General features: G+C 45.6%; 1 protein-coding gene across 4 annotated transcripts in view; it reads left to right on the forward strand.

Annotated features, from left to right (window-relative positions):
• BRD3 (bromodomain containing 3) overlaps positions 1-14489 on the forward strand; it is a 50729-nt gene that overhangs the window by 20964 nt on the left and 15276 nt on the right. For 3 of the 4 annotated variants that reach the window (XM_064468488.1, XM_064468487.1, XM_064468490.1), the window contains 5 exons: positions 5272-5588; positions 7700-7837; positions 8794-8941; positions 10503-10717; positions 12415-12786. In XM_064468488.1, coding sequence (XP_064324558.1) covers positions 5388-5588; positions 7700-7837; positions 8794-8941; positions 10503-10717; positions 12415-12786 — 1074 coding nt within the window. In that variant the 5' untranslated portion in view covers positions 5272-5387. The remainder of the gene's footprint in view (positions 1-5271; positions 5589-7699; positions 7838-8793; positions 8942-10502; positions 10718-12414; positions 12787-14489) is intronic. The other variant, XM_064468489.1, reaches the window with a different exon arrangement.

Genomic DNA, 14489 nt, shown 5'->3' on the forward strand with positions numbered 1-14489 from the left:
TTAGTAGGTAGTGAAAGCTGCCTGAAGTTCAATTCCTATATGGGTCTGTGAAGGGAAAGGAAGGCAGAGTAGGAGGACAAGGAGGACATCCACAAGCTTCCTTCTGAGGAGCCTGGAGGAGTGGTGGTGTAGCCCGCTGTAGAATGAAATGGGTGCAACTACCCTCAATTCATAATCTTGCTTGACTTTAAGGTTGCGTTGAGGGGTGGTGGTAGTAGTGCAGTTGTGAGAAAGTCTGGGCAAGGTGATCATAGGCCTGCTGCTTCTCTGAGATGGGGAATAGCATATGGTGGCAAATCCAACTAAGCTTCCAGCTATTGCTGCTGTCAGGGGAAAAAGGGACGGAGCATCTGCTTTGGTGGCTGCAAGGAGCCTGTGTGTGGGAGTAATGCTTGGAGCAGGAGCGTAAGGGTGCCTGTTCCAGCTGCCCTGATGTCTCAGTGTGGTTCTGGCTGCTGGCTCCATCCTACCTTCAGAAAGGCTCAGTTGCTGCTTTCCATGCCTGTGTGAGCAGCGCTGCTTTGGAGGTGCTGCTTCCCTGACGGCCTGACTAACAAAACTTGGGCTTGGCACTGGCTGGGGTTCAGGGCTCTGCCACAGGCTCGCTGGGTGGCCCTGGGCAGGTCACTTTACCACGGTGTGGAGCGCGAGTTGTGAGCGCCAGCTCTTTGAGGTAGGAACAGGGTCTTGCTGTGTGTCTGCAGAGCGCTAAGAGCTGAGGGACCTTGGTCTCTGCTCAGCTTCCATGTGCTACTGCAATGTAAATAATAATGTGGAGATAAAGATGAGGTCAAGGAACATCTCTTAAACTTGATAATTTTCCCTGATGGGAAGATTTATATCGCTGTTTCTGGCTGGGCTGGAATTGTGCCAGGTTTTGATCAGTGTCCAAGTAACCATGCAGAAATACTATGCCGAGGGGCAAAAATAAAAAGTCGCTGGGTTCACATGCTAACATAAAGCTTGTTACCTTCTAATTTTGCAATCAAAACAAATACCATCCTGTACTGCACGAACAGCAGCAAGGGAGTGAGCCATCCGTTAAATGTTCGGCGCTGCCAAAGGAAGTGGCAGAACCGTTAGCTGAAGCAGCAGGCTTGCTGGCACGGTGCACATTTCATGGGGCTTTATAGCTTCTTTTAAAATAGTCTCCACCGCTGCAGACAGTCCGTGGGCTGCATCAGCTGAGTAAAATGTTATCCTGGTAGTACAGGGAATTACTAACGTGTTTTCTCTGTGCCAACTGTCTCTCCACTGACTGACCCATGCAAGCAACTCAATGAAAGAAAAGTTTTAAAAAAAAAATCCTTCCAACCTAGCTGGGTTTTTTGATGACTGGTTTGGATGAGGGATAAGCCAAACCCCGTAGCTTTGCTGGATGCCACAGTGAGGTTGCAACTTAGCACAAAAGGACGGGCTTAAACTCCAGAGAAACAAGATTTATTTGAGAGTTTGGGTTTGGGTTTTGCTTTTAGTTGTTGTCTCAGACGGGGATGAGTAAGAAGGAGGAGAAATGCACGATGTGGGAAGCAGTGTACACTCTTCGTGTGTGACAGCAAAAGGGTATACTTTGAATTTGTAATATGAAAACTACGTGTGCAGCCAGAAAAATCAAGCACAGCTTCTGTTACTTGAATATTACAGGGCTGAGGAACAGGATAAGTAGTAATTTAAAAAATTAACTTTAAAAAGTTATTCCTGCAGAGCTAAAAGAAGTCCAGTCTTAGGCCCTTGCTGGAAGATGCACATGATGTGTGTGCCAAGGCTGGTTTTGGCAGTCTTGGTTCCAGGCTTGTACAGCACCTCGTACAGTGATGTCCTGATTCACAAGTGGGCTCCCTAATGGTTTAAATAATTATTGATGCTCATGCAATTTCATAGATGCTGAAGTGCTTAGACTAGAGCTGTGTATTTTGACTCTGTTTGTAGTTATGGGACAGTTTGTGTAAGCTTGCTTGTTTTTTGTGTGTGTGTGTCCACTTAAGTGTTGTGTTGGATGATCTGTATGGTAAGTCAGGATGTCAGGTGGCCGTGCCTCTCACTTTCCTCGTTTGATAAATGAGGTCTGACAACTGGTGGATTTCTCAGGCAGTGCCATGGCCTTTCTGAATTCAGTGTCATACTCTTTTGGACATTTCCAAAGCATTTGTACCCTCAGCTTCCAGATTTCTCGTAATCCTGCTTTTTACATTCTGAAAAATAATATTGTCTTGAAACTTTAGAAGTAAAGGAATCGATGTAGAAACAAATCTTTAGTTTTAAAAATTAAGGAATAATCGGGTATTAAAACAGCTTCCCTAGCAAATGATGAGGAAGCTGGTGGACCCAGGGCTAAAAGGATGCAGTGAGGCACATTCGCACTAAAGCTGCATTTGTGCCAGGAACAGACACTTCCAGTGCTGCTGAGATAGCCCAGATAGCTATTCCTGTCTTTCATCTGCAGATCCAGCATTTAAATGGCAGTGCTGCTAGGAAGTTTGGGGTTTGTAGCCACTTTGGGTTGTAATAACCAAAGAGTTGGAGCATGCAAGCTGTCAGGGGACTAGCTGAGTTGGCTGCCGTAATTCTGCCCCTCCTACTTTTGGTAACGGGCTTAATTAAAATCCTTTCTGAGTTGTGTCACTGGTGACTGCTGCACTGTACAAGCTTTGTTTAAGTTTGATGATCAAAATATGCACGTGAGGAGGCAGTGCGTGTCCCAGAGAGTTTGCACGCGGGCTGGGTGGAGCACATGAAGACAGAAAGGAACTATCACTATCTTCATGGCACAGATGAGGAGCTGTGGTGTGAAGATACTGAATGCCTTGGCTAAGGTCAGAGAGGTAGTTTGGGAGAGGCAGGATCTACATCTGTGTGTTTTTGAATTACAGTTCTGGGATTTAATAAAACTAATTAAAAAATTACTAAATGGAGTTTGAGAGGTAGGAGGACATCAGGAAATTCAAATGAAAAGAGAATAGTGGTATTTAACCTTAGGTTATTTAAAGGGAAGACTTAAGTTACACTGCATAGTTTCAAACTTGTGACTGAAATGCTCTACAGCGGTTGGAATTGCTCTCTGTGGGAGTTTTATTTCCTGTCAATCCTTGCATTGGATTCAGTTTGTTAATCAAGACGACAGCAAATAAAATGCTTCAACGGTGGTCACCAAGGGCCTGCAGTCAGCGTTGCACATGCTCAGGTGATGGCCTTGGGGTCTGAAATCCATACAGAGAGCTGCCCAGAAGGAGACTGAGTGATACTTCCCAATTATCTTTTTTCTTTTTAATTCTTTGTCTATTTCCCCGCCTTGGTCTGAAGATTGCATTTTGCAATATTTCAGCTGCTGCTTTGAGTTGATGGAACATCAGAGGAAAATGTTCCCCTACTTTCTTCCAAATCTGAAATCCCAGGTAACATCCTAGTTTTGAAATTCCTTGCCCAGGGGATGCCAGCGTCCCTCTTGGCTGCTTGGGGATCACCTGGCCTGCCAACAGAAGCACAACCGGCATGACAGATGAGAGGGCTGGGGAACAGAGACTGTTCCTTTTTGAACTATTAAGCTGGGCTCTTGAGCTATCAAAGAACAGGGACCAGAGGCACAAGATAATCCTACTGTCATCTCTGCTTTTTCTGTATCCTTGGAATATAATGGGTCTCGTGAATGGACAGTAGCAGAGTCATAACTGGTCTTCTCTGTTCCCTGCACACATAAGGATGCGCACTCACACATGCATTTGTTTTAGGTTTTTAACAATTTCATTTTCCATAGAAGTGCTATAAAAAATTAACTTTAAAAAAAAAGCCAAACAGATCTGGTTTTGATGGCTGCAACACCCAGAGCAGTGGCCGCTTTATGGCGTGGTTCCCTGTGCCACAACAGCACCGGGCTGCTGGAACATTCTCCTAGTTATGGAGCTGCTGGGGCAGCAGTCGGCCTCTGGGATGCAAATGGCTCTGCTACCTGGGCAAGCCGGAGAAGACCAATATTTAAGCACCCCTCTCTGCTGCAGATCTGTTTATGTTTGTACACATCTCTTATTGTAAAATCCCCCCAAATTAGGTATGTGTTTACTTTTTGCCATCATCTAATCTGCAACTCAGAGGGTAAGCTGGTGTTCTATATTTAGTCGAGATGATTAGGGGTGTATCAAAGAAGATGTTTTTGGTTTTTTCCTAAGATGCCTTATTGTTTTTTCCTTCCTGTATTACTGCAGCTTCTGTCTCTGCTCGTGTTTGTCTGTGCGACGAAGAAGCATATGTCAGTGAGAGTATTTGTGTGGCTTTCTGAACATATTTGAAATAATTTGCTTCTAGAAAGTGATTGTGGTCTGTTTGCCATGAGAAGAGTAGCTGCAGTCCTGATGTGAATTGGAATATCAAATGTTTATGGGAGATGACATAGCAAAGCTGTTTACCATATGGTATACAAGACACAGTGATACCAGACTATTTTTTTCCCCTGCAGTTTGTTGGGGAGAAAAATAGAATACGATAATGCAATTTGTGTATTCTTCTGTATTTCATATGTGCCTTTGAAAGAGAGCATGACAGTGGTCTCTTAGCCAGGTCATGGGATAAAGTATAATATTATTTATTATTTATATGGAGCCTGTATCTTGAGACTTTTGTACAAAACTGAGGGCCCGTACTGGTATGTGCAGTAAGGGACATAGTAAGACATTTAAGAGATTCAAAGTGCAGATCACTTCAAGTTAGGCTGTTTCTGATGATACCTTTCATTCACGACTGTTCACAGTACTTCCCTGTGCCCCTTCTGTCATTTCTCTGGGTCGAGGTCCTCTGACAGCTGTTGTCTGTTCTTGATCATGGGATTTTAGACTAACCATTGCACCAGAGTAGAGACTTGTAAGCTGACTCGGTGCCAGCCAGCATGGGTCTAGAGACAATGCAGTTTACATGGAGCTGCAGGCTTGGATCAGTGCACTCATGGGAATCTGCATTACATCCTAACTGTATTCCCTAACCGTATTCTTATGCTACCCAATGTGTTTTCTTTGCACAAAGATGCTCCCTGAGCCAGAGGAAGCAAGAACTAGTCCTGTGAAGCTTAGTGGCTCTCTGCAGGCTTTGAATTTGGGAATTGCTGTTCCACTGTCTCTTGGGACTTGAACTGTGCCCATCATCAAGATAAAGTGTGTTACAGGGAATGAAGCAGATGGGGTAAAGAGCCTGAGTTCAAACACTGTCAACAGCAGAAGTGTCTCAACATGCTGACTTCAACTAAGTACCTGTATTTACACATTGTCCTCTTCCTCTCATTTGATCTAGGCTGTATGGTTGGACCCTGGAAATGGGATGTCAGTCCCGTTCAGGGAGCATAAAGGAAGAAAGAAAATCTCCCAGCTGCTGCCGCTGTGACAGCGAGTGAGAGCAAGAGCAGGAAAATGTCGACAGTTACATCAGCAATCCAGGCTCCTCAGGGCCCTGTGAATCCACCGCCTCCGGAGGTCACTAATCCTAATAAGCCTGGCAGGAAGACCAACCAATTGCAATATATGCAAAATGTTGTGGTAAAGACCTTGTGGAAGCATCAGTTTGCTTGGCCTTTCTACCAACCTGTTGATGCAATTAAACTGAATTTGCCGGTACGTACCTATCATCATCTGCTCAGTATTCTGTTCTTAGAAAGCTTTGTGTTGGTGAGATCAGTTTTCTGATCACTGGGTCAGAATGGTTAGGTTGCTTTTGGGGATTTCCTTGAATGCTTTTAGACTCGCTGAATTAGAAGATGACATCTTTTGGAGCTGGAGAGGTGCAGGTCTATGAAGGAAAAAACTACTTCTCAGTGAGGGAAGAGAAGAGCACACAGGCAAGCTGTCTTAGAGCATCTGAAGCATAGTGCTTTGTGCCTTACCTCGTGTTACTTTTATGAGTCTTCACCCCTTGTCCCACCTCTCTCCAGTTTGAGAAAGCCTTGAAGCCCATGGTTTTCTGAGGATTTGGCATTGGACTCAATGTAACTAGTGTTTTCAATAGGCTCTCCTGGATTTGCCACTGTCTTCAGTGCTGAAGATGACAGGAGAAGCTAATCACCAAGGATATTTTCAAAAGATCTACTGGAAGTAGAAAGAACAGAACAGTGGCATTTATCCATCTGCCTCCTCTGCCTAATGATATATGCCCTGTCTCTGTCAGACAAGACGATACAAGATATAGCCCTGTTATTCATGAATGACCAAAGTTTAGTACACTGCTTTCTTCTAGGAAACAAATCCACGCGCTTCACCTCTTCAAAGGGGTCCCGTAGGTATAAACACTCAGCAGTGGAGGCATACCCCTGCCTGCCTGCTTCACTTAAATACGGACATCCCTGCCCCCTGTCCTCCCTGCTGTCTGCTCAGCTGGCAGCCCACTGCAATTTAACTCTGGCTGCTTTGAGCAAGAGGGTTGCATGTAGGATTCGAGGGAGCACCGTTCTGGGATGTAAGGTCAGGAGAGCTCCAGTTACCACAGGTTATAACCCAATTTTATGGACTGGATCAGCAGTCTTTTTGAACTCTGTAATGTTGTTGAAGGGTATTATTTAAAGTTCTAGCCAAAAGAGTAAAACACTTAACACCTGTATAATATTTCTCTAGGTCTGTGCTGCTTTGTGTCTTCTTTTTGTGAGTTTCTCAGTGAGGCATTTTGAGGTGGTTTTAGGGCAAGTTACCGGCAAATGTAAAGGAAGAGTTAGGTAGAAGAAGAATTGTTTTTCACGTGTGGCCTAAATCTGCACAAGCCCAGTACCCAGCAGGATTGCCTTTTCTGCCCTAGTGTGCCTTGCTTGGAAATATTGGTGTCTCAGATCGTGCTTGAGGGTTGGGCTCAGAGACTGCCCGGTGGCCGTACATGGCTTCTTCTGCACGTGGAGCGAGAGCGCTTGCTGCTTCGCTGCAGAATGAGAAAATTACAGTGTATAACCTTGCATGCCTAGAGCGTCTCCAGGCTAATGACAGCCTCTGTGGATGCTTGAGACCAGCCCAGAGAGAAACTGGGTTAACATGTGGAAGCCTTTTAAAGGCTGAAATGCTCTTAAAAGAGAGACTAAAACTTTTAGCAGTCTTAGCCAGTGCTGCCACTGATAAATTTCTACAATTGCCAGAGGCAGCCTTTTAAAAAGGGAGGCAGAAATGCTGTTTCCCAAATTGCAGCCGGTCCACCGTTAAACTGAACACCCTGCCAAAGCTAGTGCTGACCCTGCTGCCCCGACTTACGGTCCCACGTGAGCGTGAAGCGTATCGCTGCGGTGTTAGTCTGGCTGTCAAGCGTGGCACCCTTCCGCTCTGTGGCACGATCCAAAATGGCACGTACAGCCTCGTCAGGGGTATCAAGGTTGCAAAGGGCTTCCAGGGAGCTCAGAAAGTATGTCTTCCTCCACGTGTTACTCTTGGTGCCTTCCTAGTACTGCCGTATTTATAAAAAGCTGGTGATGACCAAGGAGCTATTTATGTCTGTGTTTGAGTGTGTGTTGGGGAAACGTGGAAGGTTGGTGGATGTGGAAGGAGTTCTTGTGCTTTGTGGTCAAGTGCATAATAATGATAGACTAAAAGGCTACAAATTAGAAAATAAATGAAAGCAGAGACAATATTTGTGATTTCCACAAAAATGTGGGGATGTGATTTTTGGGAGGGGCAATGAGAGAGCTGGGACTAGAAGGGGATGTGAACAACACTGCGTATCAGGAGATGTAACGTCTTTCCTGTTTTTCCAACAGGATTATCACAAAATAATAAAAAACCCCATGGACATGGGGACGATCAAGAAGCGCCTGGAACATAACTATTACTGGAGTGCCAGTGAATGTATGCAGGATTTCAACACCATGTTTACAAATTGTTACATTTATAACAAGGTAAAGAGCCCAGACAAGGGTTTAGCTGGGGCACTGCCTAGGAAAGACCCACCTATGACTTACAGGGCAGGTTTTGAACAGGGCCGGCCCCGCTGTGCTCCGGGCCCTCCTTGCAAGGATTTGAAATGCCACTAATTGCAACCACATTACTTGAAATGCACAAAGATGTCTTTGTGCTGTGTCTTTCTTCCCCTGGACTAGTTAAAATGGCAAATGTGCCTTTTAATTATAGGTAGATTTCTGCTTTGGGTTGTGTAGCAAGTTTTTACTCCTTTTATTTCCAGTTAGGAATTCTTTAAGATGAGCTGAAGTTTGTGCAGTGCTTTACAGGTGTTACGTGGGGTGTTAGCACTGTGTGTTACGCTGGCTGTCTAGCAGTGTAGTATCTCTTAGCAGCAGAGAGCAGTTCAGGAAGTTCTCTCCCTACGTCTTGTCCATACTTGTACGTCTTTAGATTGTTATTATTTTGGGTTTGGCTTCTTTGCTGTTTTGTTAGGTTGCTAAAAGCCTGCATTTGTATTACGTTTTCTACAATGGTTTGTCATCATTGACCCATACCAGAGACAATAATAAATAAATTAATTAGTTTGAGCCAGAGAGTATGTGTTTACTCTCTTGGACCTGCTGGCAAGCAGAGGACAGCTCGTCTGTCCAGTTTGCTGCTTCCACGCCAATGCACAGGATCCTAGTTATCAGGCTCCTACTGGAAGCCCTGATAACTCTCTGAATGCAGCGTACTTAGAGGCTGTAATTATTGCATGCTAGACCGGAATAGAAGAGCAGGAGGGTAGCATGCAAGGAGGGAGAAGATCCAGTCGGTTTATTGTTGCAGCTTGGATACCATCCATCGTTTGTTTGAAGGGCAGTGTCACTGGGGAATTCAAAACCTGATCTTGAACCTCCCTGCTTCTAATATGTGGATGATATAGCATAAACTTGTATGCTTCTTTCTGCAGCCCACAGATGACATCGTCCTCATGGCCCAAGCCCTGGAGAAGATATTTCTACAGAAGGTGGCCCAGATGCCTCAGGAGGAAGTTGAATTATTACCCCCAGTTCCTAAAGGCAAAGGTCGCAAGCCGTCAGCAGGCACACAGAGTGCAGGTATTAACCAGTGACAGTACACGTTACGAGCCTGTTGCTGAGGCCTGACCCACCATTCAAGCTGCCTGGCTTTGCAGATGGTGAAGAGGCTGCGAAGGGAGCATGTAGCCTAATGGTTAAAGCAGTGGAGGAAAGTGTGAGACGTCTAGATAATGTTCACCCAGTGTTTCAGGGCTTGTCTGTCTTAAGGCCACTCTGCATTTGTCATACAAACATCGTACCATCTGTGACTTACCCATCCACGCAGCACTTCAGTGAGGGAGGGCAATGCTATTGCTTCCTGTATGCAAAGAAGAAACCCAGGCAAGAAGAGGCAAGGTAGTTAGACGTGCCAGTCTGCTGCAAGTGACAGACCATGGCATGGAATGCCTTCGTAGACAGCTCACACATAGACAATTTACATGGCTCACCCGAGCTCCTGGCAAAGTCTGACATGGCAGAGACTTGGACTTAAATCTTGTCCACCCCTTAAACCCCATATAACATTTTTTTTTGCACTCAGGGTTGCATCATCATAGAATAAAGTTTGATCAACAGAAAGGATTTATTAAGCCATTGCAAAAAGCTGTGTAGACCATTGCATATCAGTAGAAACTAAGTTTAGTTCAGCTTACTTGGACTTGATTTTAAATGGATTTAGGATTAAAATGTCTGTAAGCACAGTAAAACAATTCATAAAGGAGCTTGTGTGGGCTGAATTAAACTGTTGCAAATATTTTTTCTCTAAACAAGGTCTAGTTGTTGCTCTGGGAAAGTCAACTGTTCCTCTTTGTTTTCCCACATCTCAGGTGCCAAATAGCTTGGATGAAGTTGTAGCTCTCAGAGAAGTTTGTGATGATGGCTTTTCGGCATCCTGTGATAAAAGTTTCTATAAAAACCATAAAGGAGTATCGCTACTTCTGTTATTAGTTACTAGATTTGTCCCCCTTAACTTTACACTAGTAGGCAGTTCTTCAATAGTGCGGGTGTAGCATAAGAGACACTTGCCTGGCTATGAAGAGACAGGGTCTACTCCCAGCTCTGTTTCTTTCATTGCATGACACGGCAAATCTGAAGTGCTTTGGACTCTTGAGTGTTTAGTTGGCGGTAGGGGAGTGGTGGTTACCATTTGCCATGCGTATTAAAATTCTCCCAGACTGAGGTAGGTGCAGGACTAGCAGCTGTCCAAAAGAGCCATCTCCCTCTTTTTCCCTCCTTGAGCTCCTGCTTTTTTGCTGAGCGCAGGGTTGCTCTGAGAGCATGAGAGGGATGAAGACTGTCCCAGAGCAACACACCCCACGTGCAAAGCTTGAAGTACATTGCTTGCATGTGGCTGGCCTAAAACTCATGGTAAAAGGACTTAGGTCAGTGACTTTCTGTTTTTTTGTTGACCCCTGGGTAACAGCACCAAGCAAATCACACTGTGTCCTTTGTGCTCTTCCTGTGGCCCTTGACTGGTAGCTTTTTGCCCAGCCCATGATGGCACAGTCCAGTGGCACCAGTGTCACTTTGTTCCCAATGTCTTGTCGGCACTTGTAACCGTCAATACATTGCAGTGCATTTTCACTTTGTCGTTTGAAAGGAGCGCAGCAAGCAGTGGCCGTGTCTTCCGTCTCCCCGCCGGCCCCGTTCCAGAACGTCCCTCCAGCCGTGTCTCAGACGCCCGTCATTGCTGCCACCCCTGTGCCAACCATCACTGCTAATGTCCCGCCTGTCACTGCCCCTCCCGCCGCTGCTCCCCCTCCACCTGCTACTCCGATAATGCCCGTGGTGCCTCCTACGCCACCGGTAGTCAAGGTAAATGGAGAACTCGACCCCTTCCTCTTCAGAAGGCAGTATTGCTAAGCAGTGCTTTCTTTTCATCCCCTCACTGCTGGTTACGTACATTCCTTCTCTTCACATTTGCCTCCTTGCCTCTCTGGCCATCGTTATCCCTTCAGGGTGTGCTCAGACAAGTGCTTGCTGTCAAGTTTGAGAGGGTTGAGAGGAGTTTTTCCAATTTTACCACACCCCAGCTAAGGTGATGTCAACTGTAATTGCTCCAACTTAGTTACAAGCTCTCATCTGACCATCGCCTTAGCCAGTGCTGACACTCCATGAACCAGAAGGCTGTTGGAGATTTCCCCCATTTTGTACCATGTAGCACAAAGCATCTCTTCCCTCTGTAATTGACCCTCTGATTTCACTGGGACTATTCCTTTAAGGTTTGCAGACTCCAGCGCTAGGAATGTTCCTCACTGCCATAAACCAGTTCAAGACCAGCCTGTCACTCCAGCTAGAGGAGACTGATGTTGCCTGGAGGTTTTGGGTGCATTAGTTCTGTCTTCCTTACTGAGGAATCATCTGGGAGTTGCCACTGGTGTTTCACTATTTACTATGTAAATTTATGGGTAAATGAAAACATTGCTCTAAATAATCGGAATTTTCCTAGCAAGCTGCGTATTGCTTTAAATATGATGAAAGCATAGGTCAGAGAAAGCTTTTTGGTTTTCCCCCTAAACTGGGAAACTAACTGCAACAGTATTGGTGTTCTCTGATGTGAGGTTGCATGGGCCAGCAGAGCCACAGAGTTGTTTTGCTTATTTAACCCTACGGTTTGGGAATTACTAGAGAAATTGTCAGATCTTCTTGCAGCTAAGCTGTCTTCCTCAGAAGCCTATCTCATATTTCAGTTTCTGTCCAAATAACTTGCTTCTGAGAATCAATTTCATTTTAAAACTCAAGGATGAAGCCAGAAGTGAGTTTGCCAAATACACACTGCAAAAGTAATTCTGCTTGGGATTTACTTAAGATTTCCCTTAGATTTCCCTAAGGAACTTCCCCCCCTCCTTCTCTCTCTCTCCGGAGAAATAAATCCTTCACAGGAGCACAAGAGAGAACTGACTGGACAGTCACAGCTTGAATTTGTGAGAGAGGTTTTATTTGCTTGAGGCTGAAATCATTAAATTCTTGCTCTTGCCCATAATAAGCAATCTACCTTAGCACACCCACTAAATACAAGGGAGTGAGGGCTCATGGGTCTTTGGTGATTAATATGCTTTGGTTCAGAACTTATAGCCTGATCCTGCCACTGGGGACTCAGACATGTGGTTAAGTTACTGACACTTACTAAGTCACGATGCATCAGCTGAGCTGCAGTAATCGACTGGGCGCACTCCTTTCCCTTGGCAAACATGAGGTAAGAGTCCTTAGTTTAACTCTCAGTGAAATACATAGAGCTAACGCATTTTGCATCATGTTTGGGGTTGGGTTGGAGACGTGCAGATGGCTGGTTACTGTGGCTCAGATGACATGTAGTAATACATCGTGTTGTAGTCACTGGATTGTGTGTTGAAACCTCTAGTCACAAGTCCCATTTATCCCAGTGAAGTAATTGTATTTTCTGTCAGGGGACAGGCAGATATCAAAAACAGGGATGAATTGTGCTAGGTTTCTGCTAGCGTAGCACAAGAGCTGGGCACGTACTCATGAGGCCTGTCCATCTGCTGTTTCAGAAAAAGGGAGTGAAGCGGAAAGCAGACACGACGACCCCCACCACCTCCGCGATCACTGCCAGCCGAAGCGAGTCGCCCACGCCCCTCTCGGACCCCAAGCAGGCCAAAATCATCGCTCGACGGGAGAGCGGCGGCCGGCCCATCAAACCACCAAAGAAAGACCTTGAAGACGGAGAGGTGCCCCAGCACGCAGGGAAGAAGGGCAAACTCTCTGAGCACCTCAAGTACTGTGACAGCATTCTCAAGGAGATGCTCTCCAAGAAGCATGCAGCCTATGCATGGCCCTTTTACAAGCCTGTTGATGCAGAGGCCTTGGAATTACATGACTATCATGATATTATCAAACACCCCATGGATCTCAGTACTGTTAAAGTACGTCCACATTTACCACCTCTTTTGCAGGGTGTCACAGCCCTCTGGTCACAGAGGACTGGCTCCTTCTGGGGGAGGGGGAAGGGACAAGGGTGGAAAACTGAACCTGTTTGGATATCATCTGGATATTTTTATATTTTGTTTCCTTCCCCTCTTCTTTTTTTCCCTGTAACCCGGAACGTCTTTTTTTCTGCCCTGCCAAGCAGACAGTGGCATCCTCTCCTCTTTGTGGATAGCCCAGCCATTTAAACTTGTGTCCTCGGGGTTGTGTTCCACTCTGAGAAGAAGAGGTGCTGTATTTCGTAGGATTCGATTGATAGTATCCCATTTCCAGAAACCGCTGCCTGCCTGCTTCTTGGCATGATGTGTGGTCCAGATAGGCTTATGCTGAGCAATTCTAACCGCAATGTGATGATCTCCTGGTACTCAGGGAGGGGAGGAAATACCATGATGCCTGTGCGATTCATGCGTGGCTCTTCAAGAGCTTAGCTTAGTATGGTCCAATATTAAAGGAGTTTTTCCCAGTAGACTGGGAGGTTTCTCTGAATCCCTCCTAAATATCCATGGAGCAAAGCTCTGTTGTTTTTTCCTGGTTCTCATCTTCTGCTTGTGAGCCGGCCATTGGAATCAGTGTTGGTGGAGGTGAGACTTCCTTCTGCGTGCAGGAAGTTAAGGTATTTCTGCTGGCTTTTGTTAGCATGCCAGCAGTGTTTTGCTGCCGTGTGAGCCAGTGCCTGGGATTGTCTAAATGCCCAGGTGACAAAAAGGCAGCTGCGTTTGTGATTCCTTTCATGTTCCTTGGCAAATCCTGTCTGGTACCTGGAAGCAGTGCATTGTGCTCTGATGTGCCGTGCCATTCAGCCATGATGCTGCAAGGGTTCTTACTACAGCTGCGATTTTTTAACGAGCATTTTAGTTGCATTATTTAGTGGTGAGAGGATAGTTGTCATGGTCTGTGCATTGAGGATTAGACCAGGAGTTACTAGTGTCTGAGTTTTAATGCTGTTTTGAAGCTACTGCTGGGCAAGTTTCCCCACAGCTCTGTGCCATAGTTTTCCCAGTCATAAAATGGAGATAATGATACTTAACCTACCTCACAGGGCTGTTGTGAGGACAGATATCTGGAAGGCACTCTCTAAGTACTAATTATTATTGATGGAAAGACCGCCTCTGACTTGGCAAAAGCATTGGAAGCGGGCTCTGGTGGAGCTAGGCTTGGAGACCGTTCTTCTGAGCTTGCGGTGCCCTTGCTTTGTTTACAAAAGCCAGTGCAATGTGCAGTATTTTTGACTTGCAGTTAAGCCAAGCTGCATTAAAGGCCCACAGCAATTTCCTGGGAGGAGAAGAGGACAAGATGAAGGGTGGGTTGAGCTGCGAGCGAGAAGAGGGAGCCTGAAATACAGTGGTGAAAGCAGGAGAAATAAATGGCTAGGTTGAACATGGTAGTCTGCAAAACTGTCTGCCTGATTTTAATGTTCTGCTGACACAGGAAGGTTCCAGTGTTTTCTTGCATAAGTTTCCATTGTCTCTTGCTCTTTGAGGAAGGAAGGAGCTCCCCACAGTTTTGGTACTGCAGTGCATTTGCCATCCTGCTGATTTTGGATGCCCAGAGCTGAAGGCCTCCTTAAACCTTGCACATTGTTTTAATCATATGACTTGCTGTCAAAGTCTGCTCACTTCACTTCGCTTTGGAGTTGCGCTTC

Source organism: Phalacrocorax carbo, chromosome 18 (assembly GCF_963921805.1).
Source record: "Phalacrocorax carbo chromosome 18, bPhaCar2.1, whole genome shotgun sequence".
In the NCBI taxonomy this organism is placed as follows: Eukaryota; Metazoa; Chordata; class Aves; order Suliformes; family Phalacrocoracidae; genus Phalacrocorax; species Phalacrocorax carbo.